Source organism: Eubalaena glacialis, chromosome 19 (genome assembly GCF_028564815.1).
Source record: "Eubalaena glacialis isolate mEubGla1 chromosome 19, mEubGla1.1.hap2.+ XY, whole genome shotgun sequence".
Taxonomy (NCBI): domain Eukaryota; kingdom Metazoa; phylum Chordata; class Mammalia; order Artiodactyla; family Balaenidae; genus Eubalaena; species Eubalaena glacialis.
Window position 1 is genome coordinate 22,629,620 of NC_083734.1, and position 25,969 is coordinate 22,655,588.

At 40.0% G+C, this 25,969-nt stretch overlaps 1 protein-coding gene across 15 annotated transcripts in view; it reads left to right on the forward strand.

Annotated features, from left to right (window-relative positions):
* The window catches only part of SYNRG (synergin gamma), a 93,608-nt gene that overhangs the window by 52,842 nt on the left and 14,797 nt on the right, over nucleotides 1–25,969 (forward strand). For 11 of the 15 annotated variants that reach the window (XM_061174689.1, XM_061174690.1, XM_061174692.1 and 8 more), the window contains 6 exons: nucleotides 3,990–4,937; nucleotides 13,491–14,084; nucleotides 15,437–15,600; nucleotides 16,391–16,444; nucleotides 16,944–17,040; nucleotides 21,258–21,406. In XM_061174689.1, coding sequence (XP_061030672.1) covers nucleotides 3,990–4,937; nucleotides 13,491–14,084; nucleotides 15,437–15,600; nucleotides 16,391–16,444; nucleotides 16,944–17,040; nucleotides 21,258–21,406 — 2,006 coding nt within the window. The remainder of the gene's footprint in view (nucleotides 1–3,989; nucleotides 4,938–13,490; nucleotides 14,085–15,436; nucleotides 15,601–16,390; nucleotides 16,445–16,943; nucleotides 17,041–21,257; nucleotides 21,407–25,969) is intronic. The other 4 variants (XM_061174696.1, XM_061174699.1, XM_061174701.1 and 1 more) reach the window with 2 other exon arrangements.

Consider the following 25,969-nt stretch of genomic DNA (forward strand, 5'->3'; position numbering starts at 1 on the left):
TACAGGAAAGGTAAGGTATATGTGTGAAAGTTAAAGTAGAAAGTGTACTGCTTAAATATCTCTAGAAATATTCAATCTTTTACAGCTCTTAGGTTCTAGAAATGTTTCCTTGTGTTTCATTCAGGCCTTTAGGATGTAATAACTTTCTTCCTCAGTGCCTGTATTAGGTACTAGGAGTACAAAAATAAACCCCAGAGGAACTTCTGGTTTGTTAATTTGGCATTTACTCCTAGTAATGCTTTTATCAACTCTTGGGCCAAGGCAAGTTTGGAATAAAGAGCATGGTTTAATATCAGGGTTCTTTATATACTCTGGTATTAGTGATCGTATGATATGTATGTTATTCCTGGGAAACACCATGGTGCCACCAAAATGTAAGCAGCACATCTTAGCCCTGCTTTTGCAGTACTTTACGAACAGAATCCCAGACGGTTGTTGCCATTGTTGTGTGCTTGCTTTCATTCCTGTCTTACCTTTACGGCTTTCCAGGGAGAGATGCCAACTTTGTTCATTTTAGGAGAATATATTTTTTTCTACTCTCATTGAAAATACAGGGCTTCCCTGGTGGCACAGTGGTTAAGAATCCGCCTGCCAGTGCAGGGGACACGGGTTCGAGCCCTGGTCTGGGAAGATCCCACATGCCGCAGAGCAACTAAGCCCATGCACCACAACTACTGAGCCTGTGAGCCACAACTACTGAGGCTGCATGCCACAACTACTGAAGCCCACATCCCTAGAGCCCATGCTCCACAACAAGAGAAGCCACCGCAGTGAGAAGCCCGCACACCACTACGAAGAGTAGCCCCCGCTCGCCGCAACTAGAGAAAGCCCGCGCAGCAACGAAGACCCCAACGCAGCCAAAAATAAATAAATAAATTAATTAATTAATTTTAAAACTTAAAAAAAAAAAGCAGTGGACTGAAAAGCTACCCATGAAGTCATATGCTTAATGTACCTCCTGATAAGCAAGCTTCCAGTGTCTGCAACTAATTTATTTGCCCAAAAAGCCCCTGTGTTTTTGAACATGTAAACCCACCCATTTTTATTTCTTTTTAACCCTTTCACCCAGCTTACATTTCTAATGGAAACGTTTACAATTCATCAGTAAGTTTAGTTTGCTGTGGTGATTTCCTTTACAAAATAACCAAGCAAAACTTGTCAGTTTCACAGACATTTTAAAGCAGCACATCAAAAATTTAGGCTGTGACAAAATTGGCTGCTTATTACCTTTTTATTTACACAAATAATACAAATATTATCAGTGATGTACTTGTCTAAAATTCTAGGGCGATTTTTAAAGTTTTACATCTTCTCCTGTCAATTTGTGAAATTGACTTTAGTTTTATTAGTGGTATGTATAAAAACATAAAATACAGAAATTCTGAATGCTGTTCGTCTCTTTCTAAAATTTCCCTAATATTAAATAGATTTCTCTGCGTTGATAAATTATGCTGGTGAATTTGTTAAGTAGCTCAAATTAGGGGGAAAATAAGCTTCCATTATTTTCCATGCTTTTTTCTTTCTTCTTTTTTTTATAAATTTATTTTTAATTTTATTTATTTTTGGCTGTGTTGGGTCTTCATTGCTTCAGGCGGGCTTTCTCTAGTTCCGGCGAGTGGGAGCTACTCGTTGCTGTGCACTGACTTCTCATTGTGGTGGCTTCTCTTGTTGCAGAGCATGGGCTCTAGGCACGCGGGCTTCAGTAGTTGTGGCACGCAGGCTCAGTAGTTGTGGTTCGCGAGCTCTAGAGCGCAGGCTCAGTAGTTGTGGTACACGGGCCCAGTTGCTCCGTGGCATCTTCCCAGACCAGGGCTCAAACCTGTGTCCCCTGCACTGGCAGGCAGATTCTTAACCACTGTGCCACCAAGGAAGCCCCCATGCTTTTTTCATATGATGTATCAAAGTATATATCATGTTATAAGCACAATATATTTAAAGCCTGTATTATTTTAGTGACAATTTGCAGAATTATATTTTGGTTTTACACACATTTTTATAGTTCATATGCTTCTGTATCTCATTTTTAGGGAAAAATAGAATTATAAAAAATGGATGAAGAAATTAAAGCTTGTGTTTTAATTTATAACTCTCCAGAAATGGCATTCATATTTTTAAATAATAAGTGATGTTAGTATAGCTATATTTATATTTGGTTTATCTCTGGTTTTCATTATCTGGTATAACCTAGTGGATTTTATGGAAGACCTTCAGGCACTATTCGAAAACTGAGATCATCTGTGTCCTAACCTCATGCCTATGAGTGATAACATTATTGTGATAATAAAGAATAGAAACCCTATTAAGAACCATGGGCCCAGATTTTTATCAGTATCTTAACTGCGTCTATTTAATTATTTATGAGAAATACCTTAGTACCTATTTTCTCTAACTAAAAAAATAATTTAAAAAATGCTGCCAGTAACCCCATCCTCCGAGTAGCACAACATAAACTAAAGTTTAAATCCGATCCTCAAAATTTTTTTAAAAATTTATTATTTATTTATTTTTGGCTGTGTTGGGTCTTCATTGCTGCGCGTGGGTTTTCTCTAGTTGCGGCGAGCAGGGGCTACTCTTTGTTGCGGTACGCGGGCTTCTCATTGCGGTGGCTTCTGTTGTTGCGGAGCACGGGCTCTAGGTGCGTGGGCTTCAGTAGTTGTGGCACACGGGCTTAGTTGCTCCATGGCATGTGGGATCTTCCTGGACCAGGGCTCGAACCTGTGTCCCTGCATTAGCAGGCGGATTCTTAACCACTGCAACACCAGGGAAGTCCCCTCAAAATTTTTAATAATGGAATTGGTATTCAAATCCCTTTGAATTGTAATAAATAAGAATAAGTGCTGATTGGTACAGTGAGATTGCTGATTTCAAGAAGAGCCCAAGTACTCATGGATTTTTTTGGTAAGATTCAGCTTATTTGTTGGAAAGTGTGGAGGGAACTACTTTATAATGTGCCCTTAGCAAGAATGCTTTGCAAATAAGCAGATGCCTTTTCAGAATTTTTCATCAAATCCCTTCAAATTAATGCCTCAATATACTTGAGCAAAACCACATAGTATCTAACCATAAGCTTAAGTGCCTAGTTGAGCAGAGTCTTGTACATCCTAAATATTAGATGTGGCATCTTTCATAATACTTCATTGGTACCTGTGATATTTTTTTTCTGATTGATCACCATGTAACACATTTTATCTTTAAAGGGCCACTATGTATTTTAATATGCCTCTCTTCAGGAGCCTCCAGCGCCTATTTCCTTTTTTTTTTTTTTTTAATTTATTTATTTAATTTATTTATTTTTGGCTGCGTTGGGTCTTCGTTGCTGAGCACAGGCTTTCCCTAGTTGCGGCGAGCGGGGGCTACTCTTCGTTGCGGTGCAAGTGCTTCTCATTGTGGTGGCTTCTCTTTGTTGCAGAGCACAGGCTGTAGGTGCACGGGCTTCAATAGTTGTGGCGTGCGGGCTCCAGTAGTTGTGGCGTGCGGGCCCAGTAGTTGTGGCTCACGGGCTTAGAGCGCAGGCTCAGTAGTTGTGGCAGACGGGCTTAGTTGCTCCGCGGCATGTGGGATCTTCCCGGACCAGGGATCGAACCCATGTCCCCTGCATTGGCAGGCGGATTCTTAACCACTGTCCAGCGCCTATTTCTTATTCTCCTGTATGCTTGGCTGGCTAGAAAGAGTGAGAAAACATCCTTAGAGCAATGCTTTTGGACAGCTGAAGGCTCTGGCACAGACATATCATGTCACATATCATATCACACTGAAATGAGCAAATGAAAATTGTGTGATACATGTGCTCAGTTTGATTTTTATTTATTTCCCTATCACTAGCCTTCAGTGTGGAAACAAAAGGGATATTTGGTAGGGATATTATTAAACTATGGTTAAATAATGTGAAGCCAGTGAGGGAAAAGTCTGTAATATGCTTGTACTTTAATATGGATCATGGAATTTTCAGCTCAGCATTCTTTTGTATTTGGTTGTGTTTTCTCTTTCAGGAGAAAACTTTGCAGAATTCAGATCTGCAGGAAATGATGATGGTTTCACCGATTTTAAAACCGCCGATAGTATCTCACCACTAGAGCCACCAGCAAAAGACAAACCTTTCCTGGCAGCCTTCCCCTCAGGAGCTATCCAACAGAAACCACAAACACAAGTGAAAAATCCTCTGAACTTAGCAGACCTAGATATGTTTTCCTCAGTTACTTGCAGCAGCGAGAAACCATTGTCCTTTTCAGCTGCATTTAGTGCATCAAAATCTGTTTCCTCACGACCCCAGCTAGCGGGGTCTGCGGCACCCATGACGACATTGGCGTCAACTAAAACTTCTAGTTTGGCTGATGATTTTGGAGAATTCAACCTTTTTGGGGAATATTCTAGTCCAGCATCTGTTGGGGAGCAGGATGACTTTGCAGATTTTATGGCTTTCAGTAATAGTTCTATTTCATCTGAGCAAAAGGCAGATGACAAATATGAGGCCCTTAAAGAGGAAAGTAGTCCTGTTCCTCTAAGCAGCAGCGCGAGCAGCACAGTGAAGAACGGACAGAACTCTGCCGCTGCGTCTACCAAATACGATGTCTTCAAACAACTCTCTCTGGAAGGATCGGGACTAGGTGTTGAAGAGCTGAAAGATAACACTCCCTCAGGAAAGAGTGATGATGATTTTGCTGACTTCCACTCCAGTAAATTTTCTTCCATGAACTCGGACAGATCCCTGGGAGAGAAAGCAGCGGCTTTCAGACACACCAAAGAAGACTCTGCTTCGGTGAAGTCCTTGGATCTCCCTTCCATTGGTGGCAGCAGTGTTGGCAAGGAGGACTCTGAAGATGCACTCTCTGTTCAGTTTGACATGAAACTGGCTGATGTGGGAGGAGATCTTAAGCATGTCATGTCTGATAGCTCTTTGGATTTACCAACAGTTAGTGGCCAGCATCCTCCTGCTGCAGGTGAGGAATTGGTGAGATTGCTCTGGTGATGGTGATATAGATTTCAAAGATGGTTCTGTGGGTGTTGATTTACAGAAGAGGAAGGCTCTGGCTCTTAACCCTTACGAATGTCTAATAATTAACCTCTTCATTGCCAGTCCCCTTAAAGCAGTGTTGAATTGGATTCTGTGGATGCTTGGATATGTGGATACCATGAATACAATGAAACTTAGATTGGATAACTAAAATATTTTTGCGTTTGAAATCTAACACCAACTTGGTGTCTGAGGCACATCAAAATCCACTGCTGAATGAGCCACACATTGCCAGAAATTTTATAAGACTTTTGCAGTGTCAGTAACGTTCCTCCATTTCTCTGAGTGAAGTCAATGTTTCCTTCTCCTTTTTTCTTCTCTTGGGTATATTTGGCAGCTGCCAATAGAGTATTCTGTTTGGTTTATAGAAACCGACTCTTGTTAGGCCAAGGAAGTAAAAATGTCTAGCCAGTTGTACTGCAGTTTTGCCACATCCCTACAAGAGAAGAAGAGGGCAAGAGCTTGTATCTGGATGCCCTGTGTGCCAGGGTCTGGCAAGGAGGAGGGCAGGAGTTGTTAGTGGAATTGAGGTACGGTTTTCAGTGTTAACGCTATTACTGGAAGTAGTAAATTGTAACACAACTGTAGACGGTAGATAGGGTAACTACTAACTTTCTCGTAAAATGTTTGAAAACATCTTAGAAGAGAGCCCTCTTTAAATTCCATATGGATTTACGTGTAGTAGTTGATTCTCTAGTCCAACTTCCTGTCAGAAAAACTAGATTCCCAAGTGTCCTAGTTTTTATTTTGTTTTGTTCTTTGATATGTATATAGAAAGATAAACCTATTTTGTGGCCTTTAATAATGAGAAATATCTCAGCATTACTGTATTATTCCAGAAAATGCATTATGCGTACGAAGGGTTCATTGTCGTTTAACTAGAGAGGGACACATAAGACACTCCCAAGTTTACAGGTTCAGGAAGAAATAGTAAAGTATGGCGGCTTTTGCATATATCAATTTGGTAAGTCAGAAAACAAAATTGCATTCATCCTTTGGCTATTGAGATGTTAGAGGTCTTCTTAAACAGGGTGCTGAATTGGGAGCAAGGTATCGCAGGAGTGACGTGTTCCACGGGCTACTTGCCAAGTACGGTGGGCTGTCTGCAGGGCTCCTTGTGCCCCTGACTGTCTACTTCTTTTTTTAATGTACCCTTCTTCAAATGTTTTCCCTTTTTTTTTTTTTTTTGGCCGCTGTTTGTTTGCTAGAGTGATTTTGTTTCTTTTTTGTATGAGCTGCTTGAGCTACAGCAGTTGGTTGCAAAGTGCTCCATTTTCTGAACAATAATATTGGCTTTTTATTTTAAAATCTCATAACATGTATACTAGCCTTTTGGACTCTGAAGTTATTAATTAGAAGCTATTTTTCTGAAAGTGAATCTATATTCTTTCACAGTGCCAAACTAGATTTCTTTGTGAGACGAGTCTAATCTGCGTTTGGGAGGGTGTCTCTTCTTTTTTTTTTTTTTTTCCATTTGGGGAGGGGAGATTGGTTTCGTGACTGAGCTTGTTCTCATTGACCTGTTAAAATAATCTGTGCTCATGTCCTTTTATGTATGTTTGGAACATTCCCAGCTTGGAACCTGTAATGTTCAAGCCAAGTTTCTTCAGTTTGAGGATATTCTTAAAAGAGGATTGTTCCCTCCTTTTGATCTGTAAACCTCCTGTCCGAAAGGAGCAGTATCCCTTTAGAGTGGTTGTTAAAAGGGGTTGATGTCTGACCAATGAGCTATATCGTTCTTGAGCAAAACTGCTGCGTGAATGTATTGGAGAGGGTAAATGGCAGGGACTTCTCCAGTGCAACTTGGTTTTTCTTTATCCTCATGTTGACGCACAGTATCTCTTGCTCTCTTAGTTTGAGGGTTAAAGGTACTTTTTGTTGGAGAAATAAGAAGTGGGCTGATGAAGAGAGAATAAAACGTAGTAGATTATCATCTCTGGACCTTAATCCTGTTTAGAAACCCTAACTTGACTCTGAAGGGGATACTGTCTCTTTTAACTCTTGCTATAATTCTTTGTATGGAAGGTAGATAATACTAATAACATTGCCTGATTTCTCTGCGTATTATTACATTTAACCCTTTGAGCCCTTGCTGCATATAATTTCAACTAGGCTGCTTTTGTCCCCCCTCTAAATTGAATCTCTCAGCACTGAAGCATCTTGATGTGCAGTCATTAAGATCATCTGGTTTCGTTGGCAGCAAGAGCTGACCCTCATTTGTGACACTCTCAAAGGGTTAGCAAGGCTTCTGTAGCTACCTACCTACCTACCTACCTACCTGTAAAGTAGCTCCTCTTTGACATTGAAAATCTTTGTATTTTAATCAGCGCTTTATTATTATTTTTTTGGCTGCTTTTCTGATGTCTTTTTTTTCAATTTAGACATTTTCTGTGTGAATGTGCCTTTTCAAACTTGCTTTGGTATATTCCTCTGCAAATACCGATCTGCATGCTTATTCTGATGACTTTTTTCCCAGCTCTTCTGTACCACTCTCTTTTGTGATCTGTAAGTCTTAACGTTAATAAATAATTCTTTCACACATTTTGAAAGTGTGGGGATGTGTGTAATTTGTACTTTTCCAGGGTTAGACCAAAGAAATACCTGGTCAGTATCAAGTTTAAACCCTCCTGTGGTTAGAGGGCTTTTTCCCTTTTGTTTATTTTGTTTCTTCAAATACCTTTCTCCTAAGGAAGTATTGGTACATTTTAGCCTTTTCCCCTTATAATTCCACTGTTATAAATTTCTAACATGGCACTGGATTAAAATATAAGTTAAAACATTTTAAAAGATAAGTGTAAACCTTACATTACGTTACGCAATAGAGAGAAATTTTATTCCTTACTTCTAGTGAAGATTTTATTGCTTAGTAAACATCACAGAGCCTGTCTCCACTAGGACTTATACTGTGAAGAGAAGGGGAAGACCTAAGAGTTTAGTGTTGGGGAAAGGGCCATATCTATTAATAACTAGGTATATATAAATTTAATTTAAAATAAATTATCGAATGGTATTGAGATGAACTTCTGAGCAGAGTGAATGTAAACTGAATTTAGATTGATAATCTCTGTAATGAAAAGTGTTCATTGTTAATACCAGGGAGTCTCCAGGACTGAATTTGATTTGAGTTTGAAGTTGGGCACTTCATCCACTAATTGTAGAGCATGTTATCTTTCCAACTTCAGAATGTAGTATGAAGCCACCCTTGGTCTTTTTTAACTTAGTCCGTAAAGCAAGTTCTTAACTCTTTTCATTTTTAAGAAAACAATTTTAGAAAGACCCACAAAAGTTAGCTGCAAGAGTAGGCCAAATTTAGACATTTTTTTCCATTTTAGAGTATAATAATAATGACAAACCTTGGGAAAAGGGAGTTGTTTCCATGGTTTAAATTTTTTTCCTTATATTTTGATGCTTTGGTTCTTTGTTCTTTTTAAAAGTTTGAGTCAGAAAGGAAATTAAACCATTGAAGGTGAGGATTTTGAATAGGATTCCTGAGAGATTACTTACAGTATCTGAACTATGCCATTTGAGAAAAAAGAAAAGTTGCATATTGGGATTTAGATTAACACTAAGAAAAGCTGGGTCTGCCATTCAAAATATCGTGTTTTCCAGAGCATATTGCTTTACAAAGTGAATAATACTTGGTTTGCGAAACCTTGTATAATCATACTATGTTTTAATTATGATGTGTATTAACTAATTTGGAAGAAAGAGATTTTGGTGTAGCCTCCATCTAGTGATAATATCAGTTGCCCTTCTTTTAGAATGTTCTGGTGCCAGTCTCGTGGTGGCTTTGGCTAAGGAATTCCTCTGTCAGTGGAATTGTTTAGTGCTATATTGGTCCATCTGGGACTGCTTTATTTTAACTCCTTTCTGTATTTAAGCAGGCTCCAGAAAATGAATATACCTGTGCATAAAACATAATCACATTCACAAATTGAGCAATTAATGTTTCCAGAGTAATATTACTTTTTAGGGAGGAAGTTTTGATAATACATGTAACAATATAAACTTTCAGTAAAGACTTGAAGGCTGTATTCTATAAGTTCCAACAAATCAAAAAACACCATTTTGTTTATCCCAATGCCAAGTAAAGTAAGATGTGGTTAGTGCCTGACTTCACACCTCAGTGCCTGAGAAATTATACAAATGTATTTATATTTTACGATCACTGTATTTCTCACATTAAAATCCCTGCTGATTTTTAAAAGTAGCTAATGAACATGAAGGGGATTCTGGCAATATCAAAGAAGCTGGGCTAAATCCTAAAATAACTCAAAGAATCAAACCAATTTAATATTTAAAGAGCTGCTTCCAGCTTTGTTTTTCCATCAGTTGAATGCTTTTCATAGGTTGTTTTGGAAAATGTTGGCCCATTAGCTATATAGGGTCATATGCAGAGGATGGTCTTCTGGGTGCTCCCCTCTCCCTTGCATGGTCACAAGGCCCTAGTTGTAATTGCCATCTTTTGTGCTCATTTGATTTTTTTCTGTGGGATTTTTAATGATGACCATGTCCCACTGTATGTCTTGGCACCATTCTGTGGCCTTCCAGCCTCCTCTGGACTGAAAATATCCACAACATTGCCACTTTTCTTTACTGAACTTAAAGCACTGACCCAGAAACCTGCAGGTGCTTACTGATAGCCTGACAACATTTAAACTATAGATTTATATGAGTAAGTACACATGAAGAATGGGAGGTTTCTATGCAGATTAGGAAACACTGGAAGGCGATTATACAGCAACATTTTATGGCCTGTCATTCTTACACTATGATCACTTTCATTCCTGTTTTCTTCAGCAACACCTGTCAGGGTGTTTGATACTTAGAGGACACAGTCGGGCCAGGTTCTGTAGTTAATAGAGAATGTAAGTATGACTGACTTCAGAAGTAGAATAAGGCCAGGAATGGAAAGAAGTTTAAGTTTATAAATATTTCATGATTTGCTTTGGTAAAATGGAATTTGAATTAAATCAGTATTGGAAATTAAAAGCTGTTTATTCCTTAGGCCAATGAACAATTTAATTGCTATATAAAACACTAGGGAACAGTGGAATTTGCACATGTATCTCTTTTCTTTTTCTAAACCCCTTTCTCAAAAGCCAGTAACTCTTAATCACCTGGGCACATATGCTTACAGCTTTAGAAAAGATCCATGGGAATCGGTATGGCCTTCTGTGTCCTGTAGCAGCAGCTGACATTCTTTGTTCCAAGAAATACCTTGTTTTCATGTACAACATCCGTGCAGAAGGGATGTGAATATAGGTTATGGAAGAGACTGATAGGGTTACTTGCCAGTGTAAGCAAGAAATCTATGTCTTAATTTGAGACCCATGATGGAAAGCAGATTGTATAGTTTATTCCTTTGGCCTTAGTAACAGGACATTCCTGGTTGCAAACAAATACATATATTAAGGCACACAATTTGGCACATTATCTGTGTGCAATTGCAGTTCAACTGAGCACAGCCTAAGAGTTTTCCAGTAGAATCAGAAATACAGCAGTGATTCTCTGTTCCTTTTATTGCATTCATTCTGTTTTCTTTTCCTTTTTCTCTTGCAATTTTCAGAATTCAGCTATCAAATTGAAAACCCACCTACAGTAATTTCAGTGATTGCGAAATAAAATGTGGGTTATTCCGTATTATTTTTTCCATCACTCACGTTGTGGCTCTTATAGAATCTTTACTATTTTTAAGACCATCGTACAATAATACATATCGTTTGACTGCTTAGAAAACATAGAACTGTTAACATGGGAAATAAGGAATTTTCTTGGTTTAACCTACGCTCAGTGAACTGATTTACCACGTTTTTCTAAAAAAAAGGTTTACTTAAAAAAAAAAAAAAACAGTTAACTAATATTCACCATGCTAGGAAATACAACTGTATTTTTATATTGCTTATAAATGCTAAGGTTTAGGAATACAGTGTTCTCATGTTCCTTATGTAATAGCAGTACTTCCTTATGTGTTCAAATGAATTGCACTTTAGTAAATTGTTTTTTTACACTGTATAGCTAGTAAATACGCAAAAGTAAAATTTAAAAAATCAGCCTTGAGGCTTGACTTTCATATACCCGGTATCATTACTCTTCATTATCTTTTAAAATATAAAATATTTCTTTTTTAGTCTTTCATTTGGTCATTTCTTTGAGTTGTTCCAAAAGGCAAAATGTTATGTTTATCATTCTTAATAAAAGTAACATTTCTTGAAGACCTATAGTGTTATAAAAAACACTTAAAAGGTCTTCAACTAAGGTATTCCCTTATTGCTTATAATGCCTTTTGCCTGATTATATTACAGCCATTTCTGGTTTTAAAAAAAAAAAGAAAACTTGTTTCTTCTTGCTGCATAATTGCACAAAAGGGTCTTTTTTATTACCATAGCAACTTAGTTGTAATGTTTGAACAAGAGCTTAACTTTTTATTAAATTTATCTTTGGTCTCTAGGAAAATTGCTACCCTTTTTAGTAGATGAGATTCTGGGAGTAGTTCACAATACAGCTTCTTCAGAGAGCTTTCTGGTAGGATGTAATAATAAAAAATTCATGTTCTGACACATTCTTCTGAATGTACCCCTTGAAGACTCACTCATCTTGTGTTTAACTGCATCTGCCTCCTGATTGAATTTCACTTCATTTGAGTCAGGGCACCTTCTGATCCCTTTAAATAGTGGGGAAAATAAACACTACAGCCAGAGACTAAGAGGGTGTTCTGCCTAAAGTCTTGTTTCATTCATTCTAAACTGTACATTTTTCACCTGAATCTTTTTTTCCCTCCTGTTTAATAAGCTAAATTTGAAGGGTACCATTTGCACTACAGAGTTTTAAAATATACTGCTGTTCTGTGGCAGTTATCTGCTTTTCACTGGTTGGCCTTTCTGTAAATCTTGGGTTTTCCATTTTTATTATTAAGTTAGTGCCCTTTTCCTAATAGGGTTGAGAGACAGAGAGCTATTTGGGGTGCACTGTTAGAGGAGCAATGTCAGGAATCCCTTCCTTCTCATAAACTATGCAACATTGCTGTGTAAGAGAGATGAAGAAGCCCAGTGTTGTTTTACCTGTTGACTGAGTTATGAAAATCTGGGTCACAGAACTTTTGAGCATTTTCCTTTAAGCCATGTTTGTGGTTGTCAGAGAGGGAGTCTTGCATTTGGCCTTCTTACCTGGTATACAATGACCAAAATAAGACTAAACACCTCTCAGCCAGACTGAATGGACAGCACTGCTGGAAAGTTGCTTCTCCACACCAGTGTTACTCAGCATCAGCTGGTTTTGCTTTATGAAAATGAGCAAGAAATTTTCCCTACTAAGACCACTAAAGTGATGGGTTGACTTTTCATTTTTTCTTTGAAACAATTCTATTTTAGGCCCTAAGGCAGGCAACTAAATATCACATTGAGGCTGGTGGCAACTATGCTGTATAGTAATTGCTGTGTTGCTCACCAGGCACTGGGCTGGGCCCTTTACACATGTTATTAATGTCGTAACACAGCCCTTCCAAGTGCATGGTCTTCTCTTTTTACAGATAAGCAAACCGAGGTTAAGAGATATTAAGTAGCTTGCCTAGTGTCACACAAGTGGTAGGTGGCAGAGCTGGGAGTTGAACCCAGGTCTGTCTGAATCAAAAACCTACATTCTTTCTGCTGGTTTGTGCCATCTCTTAAATTATTTAAAGATATATTAAGCATGTAAAATGAGTCTTCTGCCCCAGCATTTCTTTTCTTTTCCTTTTTTTTTTTTTTAAATGAGGGGGTTACACATAGTTGAAGGAGAAACAGGTCCCAAGAGGACCCAGACCTTTGATTCTATTTTTTTAGGGATTTAAGTAGTTTAGACTGATTTTTCTTTCCTCATACTCCATCACAGCAATATGACGTCCATATTGACCAAAATAACAACTAGGTAAGTAACTGCTTAATTAAAATCTCATATTTGGCCTTGCCTAGACAGAAACTCCTGATAACTGATTAAAAGTTAAATAACATTATTTTTACTTTAGTTTCAGGATATTGTCAATTTTTAATTAGTTTGTCATGTACATTTCATATGACCATGTTATAAAGGAACATTTTCCAACAAAGTCAAAACGAAAGAGACTTGTTTTAGGCAGGGAATATTGTAAATACATTTTAAAGTTCATAAATGAACGGACATTTTATTAAATGACCCTATTCTTATATCAAACTGTATATACATTGGTGGATGAACCTCCTATCTTTTTTTAGGAATTGTACTATCCAAAGAAGATGGCTCTTTGTTACTAAATATAAATGCCAACTCAAGGCTAATGCGGGTTTTTCAAGATCAGATTTTACAGCCCAGCTTCTTTAATTTTAGTACAAGCTCTAAATTTAGTTAACTCCAGCATCGCGTAAAACGAATCAAAAGTGCTAGACATTTTGCTTCTGCAGAGCTTAGCGCATTTTGCCTAAATGGTGAGCTTGCCTCTAATTGTGGGGTCTTATTTCCCTTTCAGATATAGAGGACTTAAAATGTGCTGCTTTTGGAACCTACAGTAGCAATTTTGCAGTGAGCACACTCACGAGCTATGACTGTTCAGACAGGGATGATGCCTCTCAGGGCAGAAAACTCTCTCCATTTGTCCTCTCAGCAGGAAGCGGAGCCTCCTCAGCTGCCTCAGCCCTTCAAAAGAAAGAGACTTCATTTGGCAGTACCGAAAACCTCACCATGACATCTCTCTCCAAAGTCACAGCCTTCACAAACGAGGATGCTCTTCCAGAGACGACCTTTCCAGCTTTTGCCAGTTGTAAAGATGTGATCCCACAGGCCAGCGAGCAAAAGGAGTATAAAAGCGGGGACTACAGGGATTTCACCAGACAGGACCTGCCTGCGGCTGAACGGAGCCAAGAGGCCACGTGCCCAAGCCCAGCCTCCAGCAGCGCTTCTCACGACACCCCCAAAGAATGTGCAGATGACTTTGGAGAGTTTCAAAGTGAAAAGCCCAAAATCAGCAAATTTGACTTTTTAGTGGCCAATTCACAAGGCAAAATGAAATCCAGTGAAGAAATGATCAAAAGTGAGCTGGCAACCTTTGACCTTTCCGTTCAAGGTGAGTGGCTTCCAACATAGATTTTACGTCATGGTTTCTTCCGCTGCAGTGTTAGATGTTCTTTCTTAGAATAAGAAGTTGGTCCCTGGGATAGCAGGAAATAGATTTTCCAGTGTTTAAAATCAGAGTCTATGACAGATAGCTATAAAAGAAGGTTTCCCTGAGACTGAACTGAAATTAAACCAGTATCCCTCAGATAACTGCTTTTGGGGCTAAAAATAAGCATAGCACCCAGTCTGTTGTTCATTTGCTTGTTTGAGGTAGAGGTGTGCCGTGTTAAAAGACAGAGAAATGGTTTGATCCCCTTGTGGGCAAGTTAGTTCTGCTCTTGTTCGCTGGCTATGGACTATATCTTTTCATCCAGAGGCTGCAACATGGTAGCTGTGGATCTGGATCCAGCCTGCAGACCTGTTTTGATTGACCCACATGGAAGGTTTTCTAATATGTGAAGCAATTGCAGATACATAGAAATCATGACACTTCATAACCTGGATTTCTAGCTTTTCTTTCTTCTTTTTTTTTTGTAAGCGTATTTTTTTTTAATTAATTAATTTATTTCTGGCTGCGCTGGGTCTTCATTGTGGCTCTCTAGTTGCCGTGCGCAGGCCCTAGAGTGCGCGGGCTTAGTTGCGGCATGTGGCATCTTAGTTCCCTGACCAGGGATCGAACCCGAGCCCCCTGCATTGGGAGCGTGGAGTCTTAAGCACTGGACCACCAGGGAAGTCCCTCTAGCTTTTCTTGAAAAGTTGCAGTATCTGGCAGTACTAGGCCTACATTCCCACCTCTTGACAGTCAGCTGGAGCTGAGTAGCAACATCCGCCTCTGACAGCTGAGGTGTGCTCTCCCCAGTGTCACAGTCACCGCCACGTCCATCTCCAGCTGACCTTCTTCAGTCATTTACTTTGCTTGCCTGTCCTCTGAAGGCATTTAAGTTTGCCCCTTTTGCTTTAATCCCATCCTGACAGAAGGGCTCGTTGATTTCCATTAGACTGGGAGAGATGGAGGAAGTCGGTACAAATCCCTAACTGATGACTGGAGAAGCAACACACCTCTTATGCACTGATACTTAGAAAGACCCTTTAGCCCTCCAGACTCCAGTGATTCCGCACTTAGAATTATGGAAGAATTATGATAGATCGGAGAAGCGTAATGGAGAAAATTAAAGGCAAGGAACTCAAGCAAGAGAGAACAAATGAAAGCGTTCAACATGTAGCTTGCCAGACAGGCTGAATGAGGGGTGTGAACGCCTCCTGACACAAACATCTAAAAGAAGAGGGTCGTGTTAGCAAGGAAGAGCCTCCGCTTGGACTAAGCTGAGTAATCAGAACCTTTGTGCCCTCCACTTCCCCCAGGATCGCACAAGAGGAGTCTGAGCCTTGGTGATAAAGAAATAAGCCGTTCTTCTCCTTCTCCGGCCCTGGAGCAGCCTTTCAGAGACCGCTCCAACACACTGAGCGAGAAGCCCGCCCTGCCCGTCATCCGCGACAAGTACAAAGACCTGACCGGAGAGGTGGAGGTGAGCGGGCTCCTTGTCCACAGGGGGCTGAGCCCCCGAGGGCCCTGAGCAAAAGTGCTTGCAGCTTTCACTCGGGGAACCAGGGGCAGAGCGTCACAAAGCACCAGACGTAAAATACATAATTACAGTGAGAGAATGGCGATGTTAGCCCCAGATGAAAATACCTCCCAGACGTGGCATCACTGAAAGTAGTTAGTGACCCTAAAACTGGAATTATTCCTGGACCTCAGAGGCAGGCAGGTGTTTCAGGGAGTTCTTTTTGAGCACGTAGACTTTTTCATCTTAGTGAACGGTAAAGCGTCAAAATAGAGGAGAAAGGGCAGATGTCCTGGGTCCTCTCACTGTTCATGTTCACAGCATCTTAGTCCCATGCTGCCTTCCTCCTCCAGCCAATACTCTTAGCGCTCCTCTTCCCCCTCCCTGTCACACACGCGCACACGCACACACAGGAAGCCATGGCGCAGGAGGCCGTGGTTTGATATTGGCCCTTGTACTAGACACCTACATGGTGAGTGCCTTTAAAGAAGCTTCCGCTGTTAGTGGAACAAATGAGGCAACATTTACAAAGGGAATCAACGAAGGAACATTTCCCTCAGATTTACAAGTCGTGTGCTTGGAAGTTACACTTACCAGGAATAAAAATTGTCACTAGTGGGTTCAAAAGATAAGTTGCGCGTGGACTAGAGTGATTTTCATAGACAGGAAAGTCTTCAGTACTCTGAATTGCAGAAGTCACAAATGGGATTCCAGGCTTGCTGGTTTGACCCAGTTCTTTTTATAAAATTCACAGGAGAATGAGAGATATGCATATGAATGGCAGCGGTGCCTGGGGAGTGCCCTAGAGGTGAGTCTGTCACTTTCGTGATGTTCACACATGTGGAAATGCCCCTTGTGTACATATCTTGCCTTCTGGGTTCATTTGGATAGACTCGGAGAGCTCTGCCTCGATGGCCTTGCGCAAAGAGAAGCTGTGTGGAAAGTCACACATCTTAAGCGAGGCTTCTTTCCCATCTATGATAGTAGACACAGCTCACTTAACTGCTGTGCCCTCTTCTGTCACTGTGTTTAAGACATAACAAAATGATATCATTATCTCTGCCCAAGTTAAAATAATATTTAAGCTAAAGAACCTCTATTTTTCCTCTTCCAAAAAAAATGAAGGATTGGTTCTTCAGTGTCAAAATTAAATTCTCAGATTTGTTTCAGCATAGTCATCTACATACATCAATCAGTCATGTGTTTTCACACCTCCTGGCTTTCTGTTGGGTTTTCTACTAATAGTAAATTGATTTGTAATGACTTTTCCTGATTACATAAGGTGATGTGATTTCATTTCTTTGTAGGTCATTAAGAAGGCCAATGATACCTTAAATGGAATCAGTAGTAGTTCTGTGTGCACAGAAGTAATTCAGTCAGCTCAAGGCATGGAATACTTATTAGGTATGTGCTTTTATATTTTACTTATCCAAAATCATGACACTTTGCAGTCTTTTCAGTTGTCCCTATGTTACGTCGCTTAATCTAGATCTCTCAAGCCACATAGGACTTCACTAAGTAGCATCTGCATTTGTAGAGAAGACACTTAAGTCCCAGACAGGAACAGCTATTTGACTTCGGGTCTCTTTGGCCAGGTTTCCCAGTCCTTGTTATACACAGTGTAAAATTACTGGTTTATCAGAGTCTGAACTAGATGAGGCATTAAAATTAAATCATTCGTTTAAAAAAGAAAATTAAATCACTGGGTCGGTCTCCAATCAATTCATACCATGCTGTGTTAAATTCTTCCTTTCTACTCCTCACTGACATCACAGATTCCTGAACTTCCTGGCCGCCTTCAGCTGTCAGACGTGCCAGTCCAACATGAAGTCTCAATCCCTGTCCGTTTCAGTGGTCCTCTCCTCCCCAAGCTCAGGCTTGTCCCGTGGCCAGAGCCACACGCACTGGACCCTAGTCTTTTTCAGATCTTTACTCAAATGTCACCTTCTAAGTGACGTCTTCCTGGCCTGTCTCACTCAAAACCGTGTCGCCTCTCCCCACCCTGGCACTTCCCGTCTCTTTCCCTGCTTGATTTTCTCCCTAGCCCTGTCACCTTTAATATCTTAAATCCTTTACTTAACTGTTCTTATTATCTGTCTCCCTCCACTAGAACGAACCTCCAAGAGGGAAAGGATTTGGGTCCGTTTTGCTCACTGCTGGGTCTTCAGCACCTAGACTAGGGCCAGGCACATAGTCGTCACTCGCAAATACTTGCTGCATGAGTGGCTACGAAGGGATGTGAGCTCTCCTTACTCCTGCCACCTTGCTCTGGTTCCGCTGTCCTGCCCAGATAGGCACAATTCTGCTGCATAAACAGATGTTCACCGGGTAATGGGGTGCCTATCTTTCCTTCTACTAGTTTTCTAGTGTAGAAGACCATCTCAGAAGCCCCCTCACTTGGCTTAGAGTGGGCAGTGATTCCTGCCCTTCCCCTGGGGGAGGAAGGACAAGCTGTGGTGCTGTACGGAGGCTGAGCATGTACCACTGAAGACCCCCTGGGATTCCTCCAGTCCTCTCTTACAGCGGCTGGTGGAGGGGTTGGGGGTACGTCTGGCAGCTGTCCTTAGAATGTGGAGACCTTGGCACCCTCATCCTTGCTGGAAAAATTCAGCCATAATTCAGCGACCACAGGAAAAGAACCATTCTGTGTCCTGTTAAGTGTATAAAAGATACATGAAGCCACAGACTTTGTAGATTTTTGGGCATTCAGAGGAGTGAGATATTTCTTAATTACAGGCAGACCTCGTAGATATCACGGGTTTGGTTCCAGACCACCGCAATAAAGCATATATCTCAAAAAAGCATATATCTCAATAAAGCGAGTCACGTGAATTTTTTGGTTTCCCAGTGCATAGAAAAATTATATTTACACTATTACTGTAGTCTGTTAAGTGTGCAATAGCATTATGTCTACAAAAACAATGTCTATAACCTTAATTTAAAAATACTTTATTGCTAAAAAATGCTAACCATCATCTGAGTCTTCCGTGAGTCATAATCTTTCTGCTGGTGGGGAGGCTCTTGCCTCCCTGTTGATGGCTGCTCGCTGATCAGGGTGGTCGCTGAAGGCTGGGGGGGCCGTGGCAATTTCTTAAAATAAGACGACAGTGAGGTTTGCTGCACCGATAGACTCTTCCTTTCGTGAACCATTTCCGTATACTATAAAACGCTGTTTGAAAGCATTTTACCCACCAGAGAACTTCTTTCAGAATTGGAGTCAGTCTTCTCAAAACCTGCTGCTGCTTTATCAACTAAGTTTATGTAATATCCTAAATTCTTTGTTGTCATTTTAACAGTCTTCACCAGGAGTAGATTCCACCACAAGAAACCACTTTCTTTGCTCATCCATAAGAAGCAATACCTCGTTGTTAAGTTTTATCATGAGATTGCAGCAATTCAGTCACATCTTCAGGCTCCACTTCTAATTCTAATTCCCTTGCTATTCCTACCACATCTGCAGTTACTTCCTCCACTGAAGTCACCCCTGAGGGTTGGAATCAACTTCTTCCAAATTCCTGTTAATGTTGATATTGTGACCTCTCCCTGTGAATCACACATGTTCTTAATGGCATCTAGAACGGTGAATCCTTTCCAGAAGGTTTTCAATTGACTTTGCCCAGATCCATCAGAGGAATTACCATCTGTGGCAGCTACAGCCTCACAAAATGTATTTCCTAAAGACTAAGACTTGAAAGTTGAAATTATTCCTTGATCCATGGGCTGCAGAAGGGATGTTCTGTGTTTAGCAGGCATGAAAACATTAATCTTGTTGTATATCTTTATCAGAGGTCTTGGGTGACCAGGTGCAATGTCACTGAGCAGTCATATTTTGAAAGGAATCTTTTTTTCTGAGCAGTAGGCCTCAACAGTGGGCTTAAAATATTCAGTAAACCGTGTTGTAAACAGATGGGTGTCATCCAGGCTTTATTGTACCACTTATAGAGAGAGCACAGGCAAAGTAGATGTAGCATAATTCTTAACGGCCCTAGGATTTCTGGAATAGTAAATGAGCATTGGCTTCAACTTAAAGTCACCAGCTGCATTAGCTCCTAATAAGAAAGTCAGCCTGTCCTTGGAGGCTTTGAAGCCAGGCATCGACGTCTCCTCACTAGCTATGAAAGTCCTAGATGGCATCTTCTTCCAATAGAAAGTGGTTTCATCTACACTGAAAATCTGTTGTTTAGTGTAGCCACCTTTGTTAATTATCTGAGCTAGATCTTCTGGATGACTTGCGGCAGCTTCTACATCAGCCCTTGCTGCTTCACCTTGCACTTTGATGTTATGGAGACGGCTTCTTGCCTTAACCTTCATGAACCAACCTCTGCTGGCTTCACACTTTTCTTCTGCAGGTTCCTCACCTCTCTCAGCCTTCACAGAATTGAAGAGAGTTAGGGCCTTGCTCTGGATTAGGCTTTGGCTTAAGGGAATGTTGTGGCTGCTTTGATCTTCTATCCAGACCACTAAAACTTTCTCCATATCAGCAATAAGGCTGTTTTGCTTTCTTATCATTCTTATTTTCACTAGAGTAGCCCTTTTGATTTCTTTCAAGAACTTTTCCTTTGCATTCGAAAGTTGGCTAACTGTCTGGCACAAGAGGCCTAGCTTTTGGCCTGTCTTGGCTTTCGACATGCCTTCCTCACTAAGCTTAATCATTTATAGTTTCTGATTTGAAGTGAGAGATGTGAGACTCTTCTTTTCATTGAACACTTAGAGGCCATTGTAGGGTTATTAATTGGCCTAATTTCAGTATTGTTGTGTCTCAGGGAATAGGGAGGCCTGTGGAGGAGATGGACGGGAACAGCAGGTCAGTGAAGCAGTCAGAACACATGCTACGTGGTTCGTGGTGCCCTAAAACAACTACAATAGTAACATCAAAGATCACTGATCACAGATCATAGCAAATATGATAATAATGGAAACGTTAGAAATATTGTGAGATTACCAAAATGTGACAGAGATGCAAAGTGAGCAAATGCTGTCAGGAAAATGGTGCTTATAGACTTGCTTGATGCACAGTTGCCACAAACCTTCAATTTGTAAAAAACGTATATCTAGAAAGCATAACAAAGTGAAGTGCAATAAAGCGAGGTGTGCCTGTGTAGTGATATTGACATTCCGATTCTTTTAAACTGTTAATATTCCTATTTTCAGTGAGTTTAATGGTATTTCCCAAATTCAAACAAATGGACTCATAAAGAAGCCAGAAAAAAAATAGCTAATACTTGGTTAATGCCTACTGTTCTCAGCCTTTTACAGTATTAACCCTTTTAATCCCTTAATTCAACCATCCTTTGAGGAGGTACTACTATTATCCCAATTTTACAGATGAGGAAACTGAAGCACAGAGAGGTTATGCAACCTGCCTGAGGTTACACAGCTAGTTAAGTGGCAGAGTTGGGACTTAAATCCAAGCAGTGTAGCTCTAGAGTCTGTGCTCTTACCAGTGAGTTTATACTGCAGCATTAAGAGTTGATTGGTCCCAAGGAATAGTAAGTTCACATCTGTCCAGATAGAGTCCCAGTTTCCACCTAGAATATCAGCCAGCAGTAAGGCTGTCGTGTCTTGCTCAACTCTTTCTGTACGCTTCCAGCACCTAACTCTGTCCTCTCTCACCCTGTCAGGTGTTGTTGAGGTGTACAGGGTAACCAAACGTGTGGAGCTGGGGATAAAAGCCACTGCAGTGTGCAGTGAGAAACTCCAGCAGTTGCTAAAGGACATCGATAAAGTATGGAATAACCTAATTGGCTTCATGTCACTCGCCACACTCACGGTAAGCCCACTAGACAATTTAGCAGTTGCTTTCCTTCTAGAAACCTAAGCTGTAAAGCTGAGTGTATGTTCCTATGATGGCACTTATTGGAGGATGAAGGTGCCTACTGTATCAAGTTATGTTAAAGGAAGGAGATAACATTTGTTCCATTAGTTGAATAGTACCAGGTTGGCTTCTGGGTAGCTCCCAGGACCGTTGTACCTAAATAAAATGAGAGTGTAGGAAAATGTTCTCTATCTACATTCTTCTTAAGTCACATATGTATATGCATGTTCTGCAAAGCACTCGTTTGAGTTTCTCCCTTTGCATTTCTAGTTATTTCTGTCCCCATTTGTGTCCTTTTAAAAAACCGTGCGATGAAAACACTAATTCAGAAAGATACGTGCACCCCAATGTTCATAGCAGCACTATTTACAATAGCGAAGACATGGAAGCAACCTGAATGTCCATCAACAGAGGAATGGATAAAGAAGATGGAATACAACTCAGCAATAAAACAGAATGAAATTTTGCCCTTTCCAACAACATGGATGGACTTCAAGGGCATTATGCTCAGTGAAATAAGTCAGACAGAGAAAGACAAATGCTGTATGATATCATTTATATGTGGAATCCAAAACATAATACAACAAACTAGTGAATATAACAGAAAAGAAGCAGACTCGGGACTTCCCTGGTGGCGCAGTGGTTAAGACTCCACACTCCCAATGCAGGAGGCCTGGGGTTTGATCCCTGGTCAGGGAACTAGATCCCACACGCATGCTGCAACTAAGGAGCCCGCCTGCCGCAACTAAGACCCGGCACAACCAAATAAATAAATATTTTTAAAAGAAGAAGAAGCAGACTCACAGATACAGCGAACAAACTAAACTAGTGGTTACCAGTGGGGTAACCAACCACTAGTGGTTAGAGGGAAGTGGGGAGGGGCGAAGTAGGGGTAGGGGAGTAAAAGGTACAGATTACTATGTATAAAATAAATAAGCTACAAAGATATATTGTACAACACGGGTAATATAACCAGTATTTTATAATAACTATAAATGGAGTATAACCTTTTGAAATTGTGAATCACAGTTACATACCTGAAACTAATATATTCTACATCAACTATACCTCAAAAAAAATTGTTTTTTAAACCTAAGTGAAACAAACAAAAGACTGTATGATACATCTTGTTGCTATCCTGTGGTTCATTTAGCCGGTTTACTTTCTTAGGGTCTTGGATTGTTTTCATTGTTTTCCTGTTATGAATAGTTTTACTCTGAATACCATTAAACAAATGACTGTTTCCCCTTTTGGGGATATAGTTTCTCCAAGCGGACTTAAGAGGTCAGAGTGCATGGCTGCACGTGTACACGCATGCCTGCATATAGCTGCTGTTACGTGTGTTATATGGATTTACAGGGAGCTTAGGGGCTAGCTGACAGTGCTGTCAGCAATATATAAGTATACATTTCTTTACAGTGTATTCTAGCTTTGTCAGTTTCTTACTTTAGCAGGTGTGTAAACGATTTCATGAAAGTGTTTTTTAATTTCTTTCATTTCCTGAGGGGCTGGCCAGTGTCTCAAATGATAATTTACTATTTTTATTTCCTTTGTGTATGAACCGATCATCTATCTCTTTTGATCATTTGACCATATATTCAATGAAATATTGTATTGACCATACATATTTCATACTTGTAATAGACTTATTCACACACGTGCGTGTGCTCATAAGATTACATCAGTTATTTTTTCCTCTTCTATTTCTTCCCCTTTTTATTTTTTTTTAATTTATTATTATTTATTTATTTATTTTTGACCATTTTGGATCTTCGTTGCTGTGCGTGGTCTTTCTCTAGTTGCGGCGAGCAGGGGCTACCTTTGTTGCGGTGCGCGGGCTTCTCATTGCGGTGGCTTCTCTTGTTGCGGAGCACGGGCTCTGTGCGCACAGGCTTCAGTAGTTGTGGCTCACGGGCTTCAGTAGTTGTGGCTGGCGGGCTCTAGAGCCCAGGCTCAGTAGTTGTGGTGCACGGGCTTAGTTGCTTCGCTGCATGTGGGATCTTCCTGGACCAGGGATAGAACCCATGTCCCCTGCATTGGCAGGCGGATTCTTAACCACTGCGCCACCAGTGAAGTCCTCGTCCCCTTTTTAAAATCTTTCATGGGGCAAAACTATTTCATTTTTATATATTCATACTTATTCAGTTTGTGTGTGATAATATCCTTTATTTCACAATTTATCTTCCTTCCACAGCTGGAATACATATGCTGTTCCATTTTCTTTCTTCTTTTCCTTACACTTTACCATGTGCCCCATCTGAAAGAGCAGCCAGTTCTCATTGCACTGCACTGATGGTCAGGAGGACTCCGGCTCTCCCAGCAACCTGTCTTCAACGGCAAGCACATCCTCTCTCCATTGTTATGTTGCTTCTGGCTTGTACTATTAAGTTCTTAAAGCATTTGAATCATTTCCCAAATCTCTTATTTTGTTCCCTTTGGCCATTTTTCAATTATAACTTAATTATTTTAAAAAAATACTGTGTGGCCAATACAATAAGAAATGAAGTATAAATATTTGAAAAGAAGAGATAAAATTATGTTTATTGGGTGATAAGAAATAATTCTAGAAAACTGAATTCAAGAGGTTAAATTTAACAAGTTTGGCAAAAATTCATAGCATTCTTTTTATTTTTAAAGACTTTTTGATGCGGACTGTTTTTAAAGTCTTTATTGAATTTGTTACAATATTGCTTCTGTTTTATGTTTTGGTTTTTTTGGCCGCGAGGCATATGGGATCTTAGTTCCCCAACCAGGGATCGAACCTGCGCCCTCTGCATTGGTAGCACAGAGTCTTAACCACTGGACTGCCAGCGAAGCCCCCTACTGGTTCATTTTTTTATCCACTATCAATTTGTTCTGCACACCACTCTCAGATGTCTCTTTCTAAAATGCTAATCTGATTGTGTCATTTATATCCCATTTAAAATCCTGCAGTGACTCTCTGTGGTCTTCAGGGTCAAGTTTAAACTCCTTAGCTCAGTGAGTAAGGTCTGTTCCATCACTTGGGCTGCCCTGGCCTCTCTTTCTCTGTTAGACTGCTTTCCCCTCTGGACTTTGCATCATTTGTCCCAGAATTCATTCCAAGAGGCCTTCAGTCTGCATTAGATGCCCTTCCTGTGTGTGTCCATAGCACATTCTGTCAGGGCACTTACCACGCTTCTTGATAGTTGTGTTTGCTTGTTTCTTGCCCACTAGCTTCTCAGCTCCTTAAAAGCAGGACTGTGTCCTTTATTTCTTTTTGTTTGTTTTTTTAATTGAAATATAGTTGATTTACAATATTGTTAGTTTCAGGTGTATAGCATAGTGATCTGCTTTTTTTTGTTTTTTGCAGATTATATTCCACTATAGGTTATTACGAGATATTGAATATAGTTCCCTGTGCTATACAGTAAATCCTTGTTGCTTATCTATTTTATGTGTTTGTATCTGTTAGTCTCATACTCCTAATTTGTCCCTCCCCCTTCCCCCTTTCTTTTGGTGGCCATAAGTTAGTTTTCTGTGTCTGTGAGTCTGTTTTTTATATACATTCATTTGTATTTTTTAGATTCCACATGTAAGTGATATTGTATAGTGTATGTCCTTTTTTCCTTTGTGTTCTAACACAGTGTTTGGTGGGACTTTGTACCTTTTGTTTTATACTTTTTTGAACTTTCCAGTTTTTTTCAAGCAAGATAAGCATTTTTGTACCTCATTATTTTAATAACTGTTTTAAATTTTTTTAATAAATGGATAAGGAAAATAAAACAAAGGGAAAATGAAACTAGGGAAATAAGTTAAAGCCAGGTATGAAGTGTACAGAAATATGTGCTTTTTGTTTTTTTTTTTTTGTTTTTTTTTTTTTGGCCTTGAGGCATGCAGGATCTTAGCTCCTGATCAGGTATTGAACCCTCCCTTGGCAGTGAAAGCCCAGGGTCCTAACCACTGGACCACCAGGGAATTCCCCAAAAATGTGTGCTTTTAAAGTGCTGGCATTTGCTAGTGGTGAGCTGTACAGTTGACCCTTTCTAGGCACTGATGTAAGGAAGGCGTGATCAGTTCCATGATTCACTGTGTTCATAACATAAAAATAAACCCTCTACTCAGGAAGCATAATTATTCCTGGTACTCAGAAAGAAACTTCTTTTGTGGGTTCTCATAAAGAGGAAAGTAACATAATCTACATTATCTTCAAAAATATCCTTTCAGTAAAGAAAGCAGCAGGTTTCATGGAGTAGTTTCTTAGGAAATCTCTCCATAGAGATCGAATGGCATAGCTCCAAGTACAAATTAGTGGAAGTCCTTCCAAGTGGGAAAAAAATAGATGAAATGGTAAACGAGAAAAAACGTGTGGCAGCGCATACTGACAGTGACCGCAAGTCTTTGCTCTGTAAGGAAAACATGTAAATTAGTGAGAACTATACCAGCTTCCAGTAAAATCGGAACGAAAACATGAAGTGATTCATAGAGGAGGCACAGCTAAGCAGTAAACATTAATTCAAATTAAAACAAGATCTCAGTTTTTACCTCCTAATAAACCCA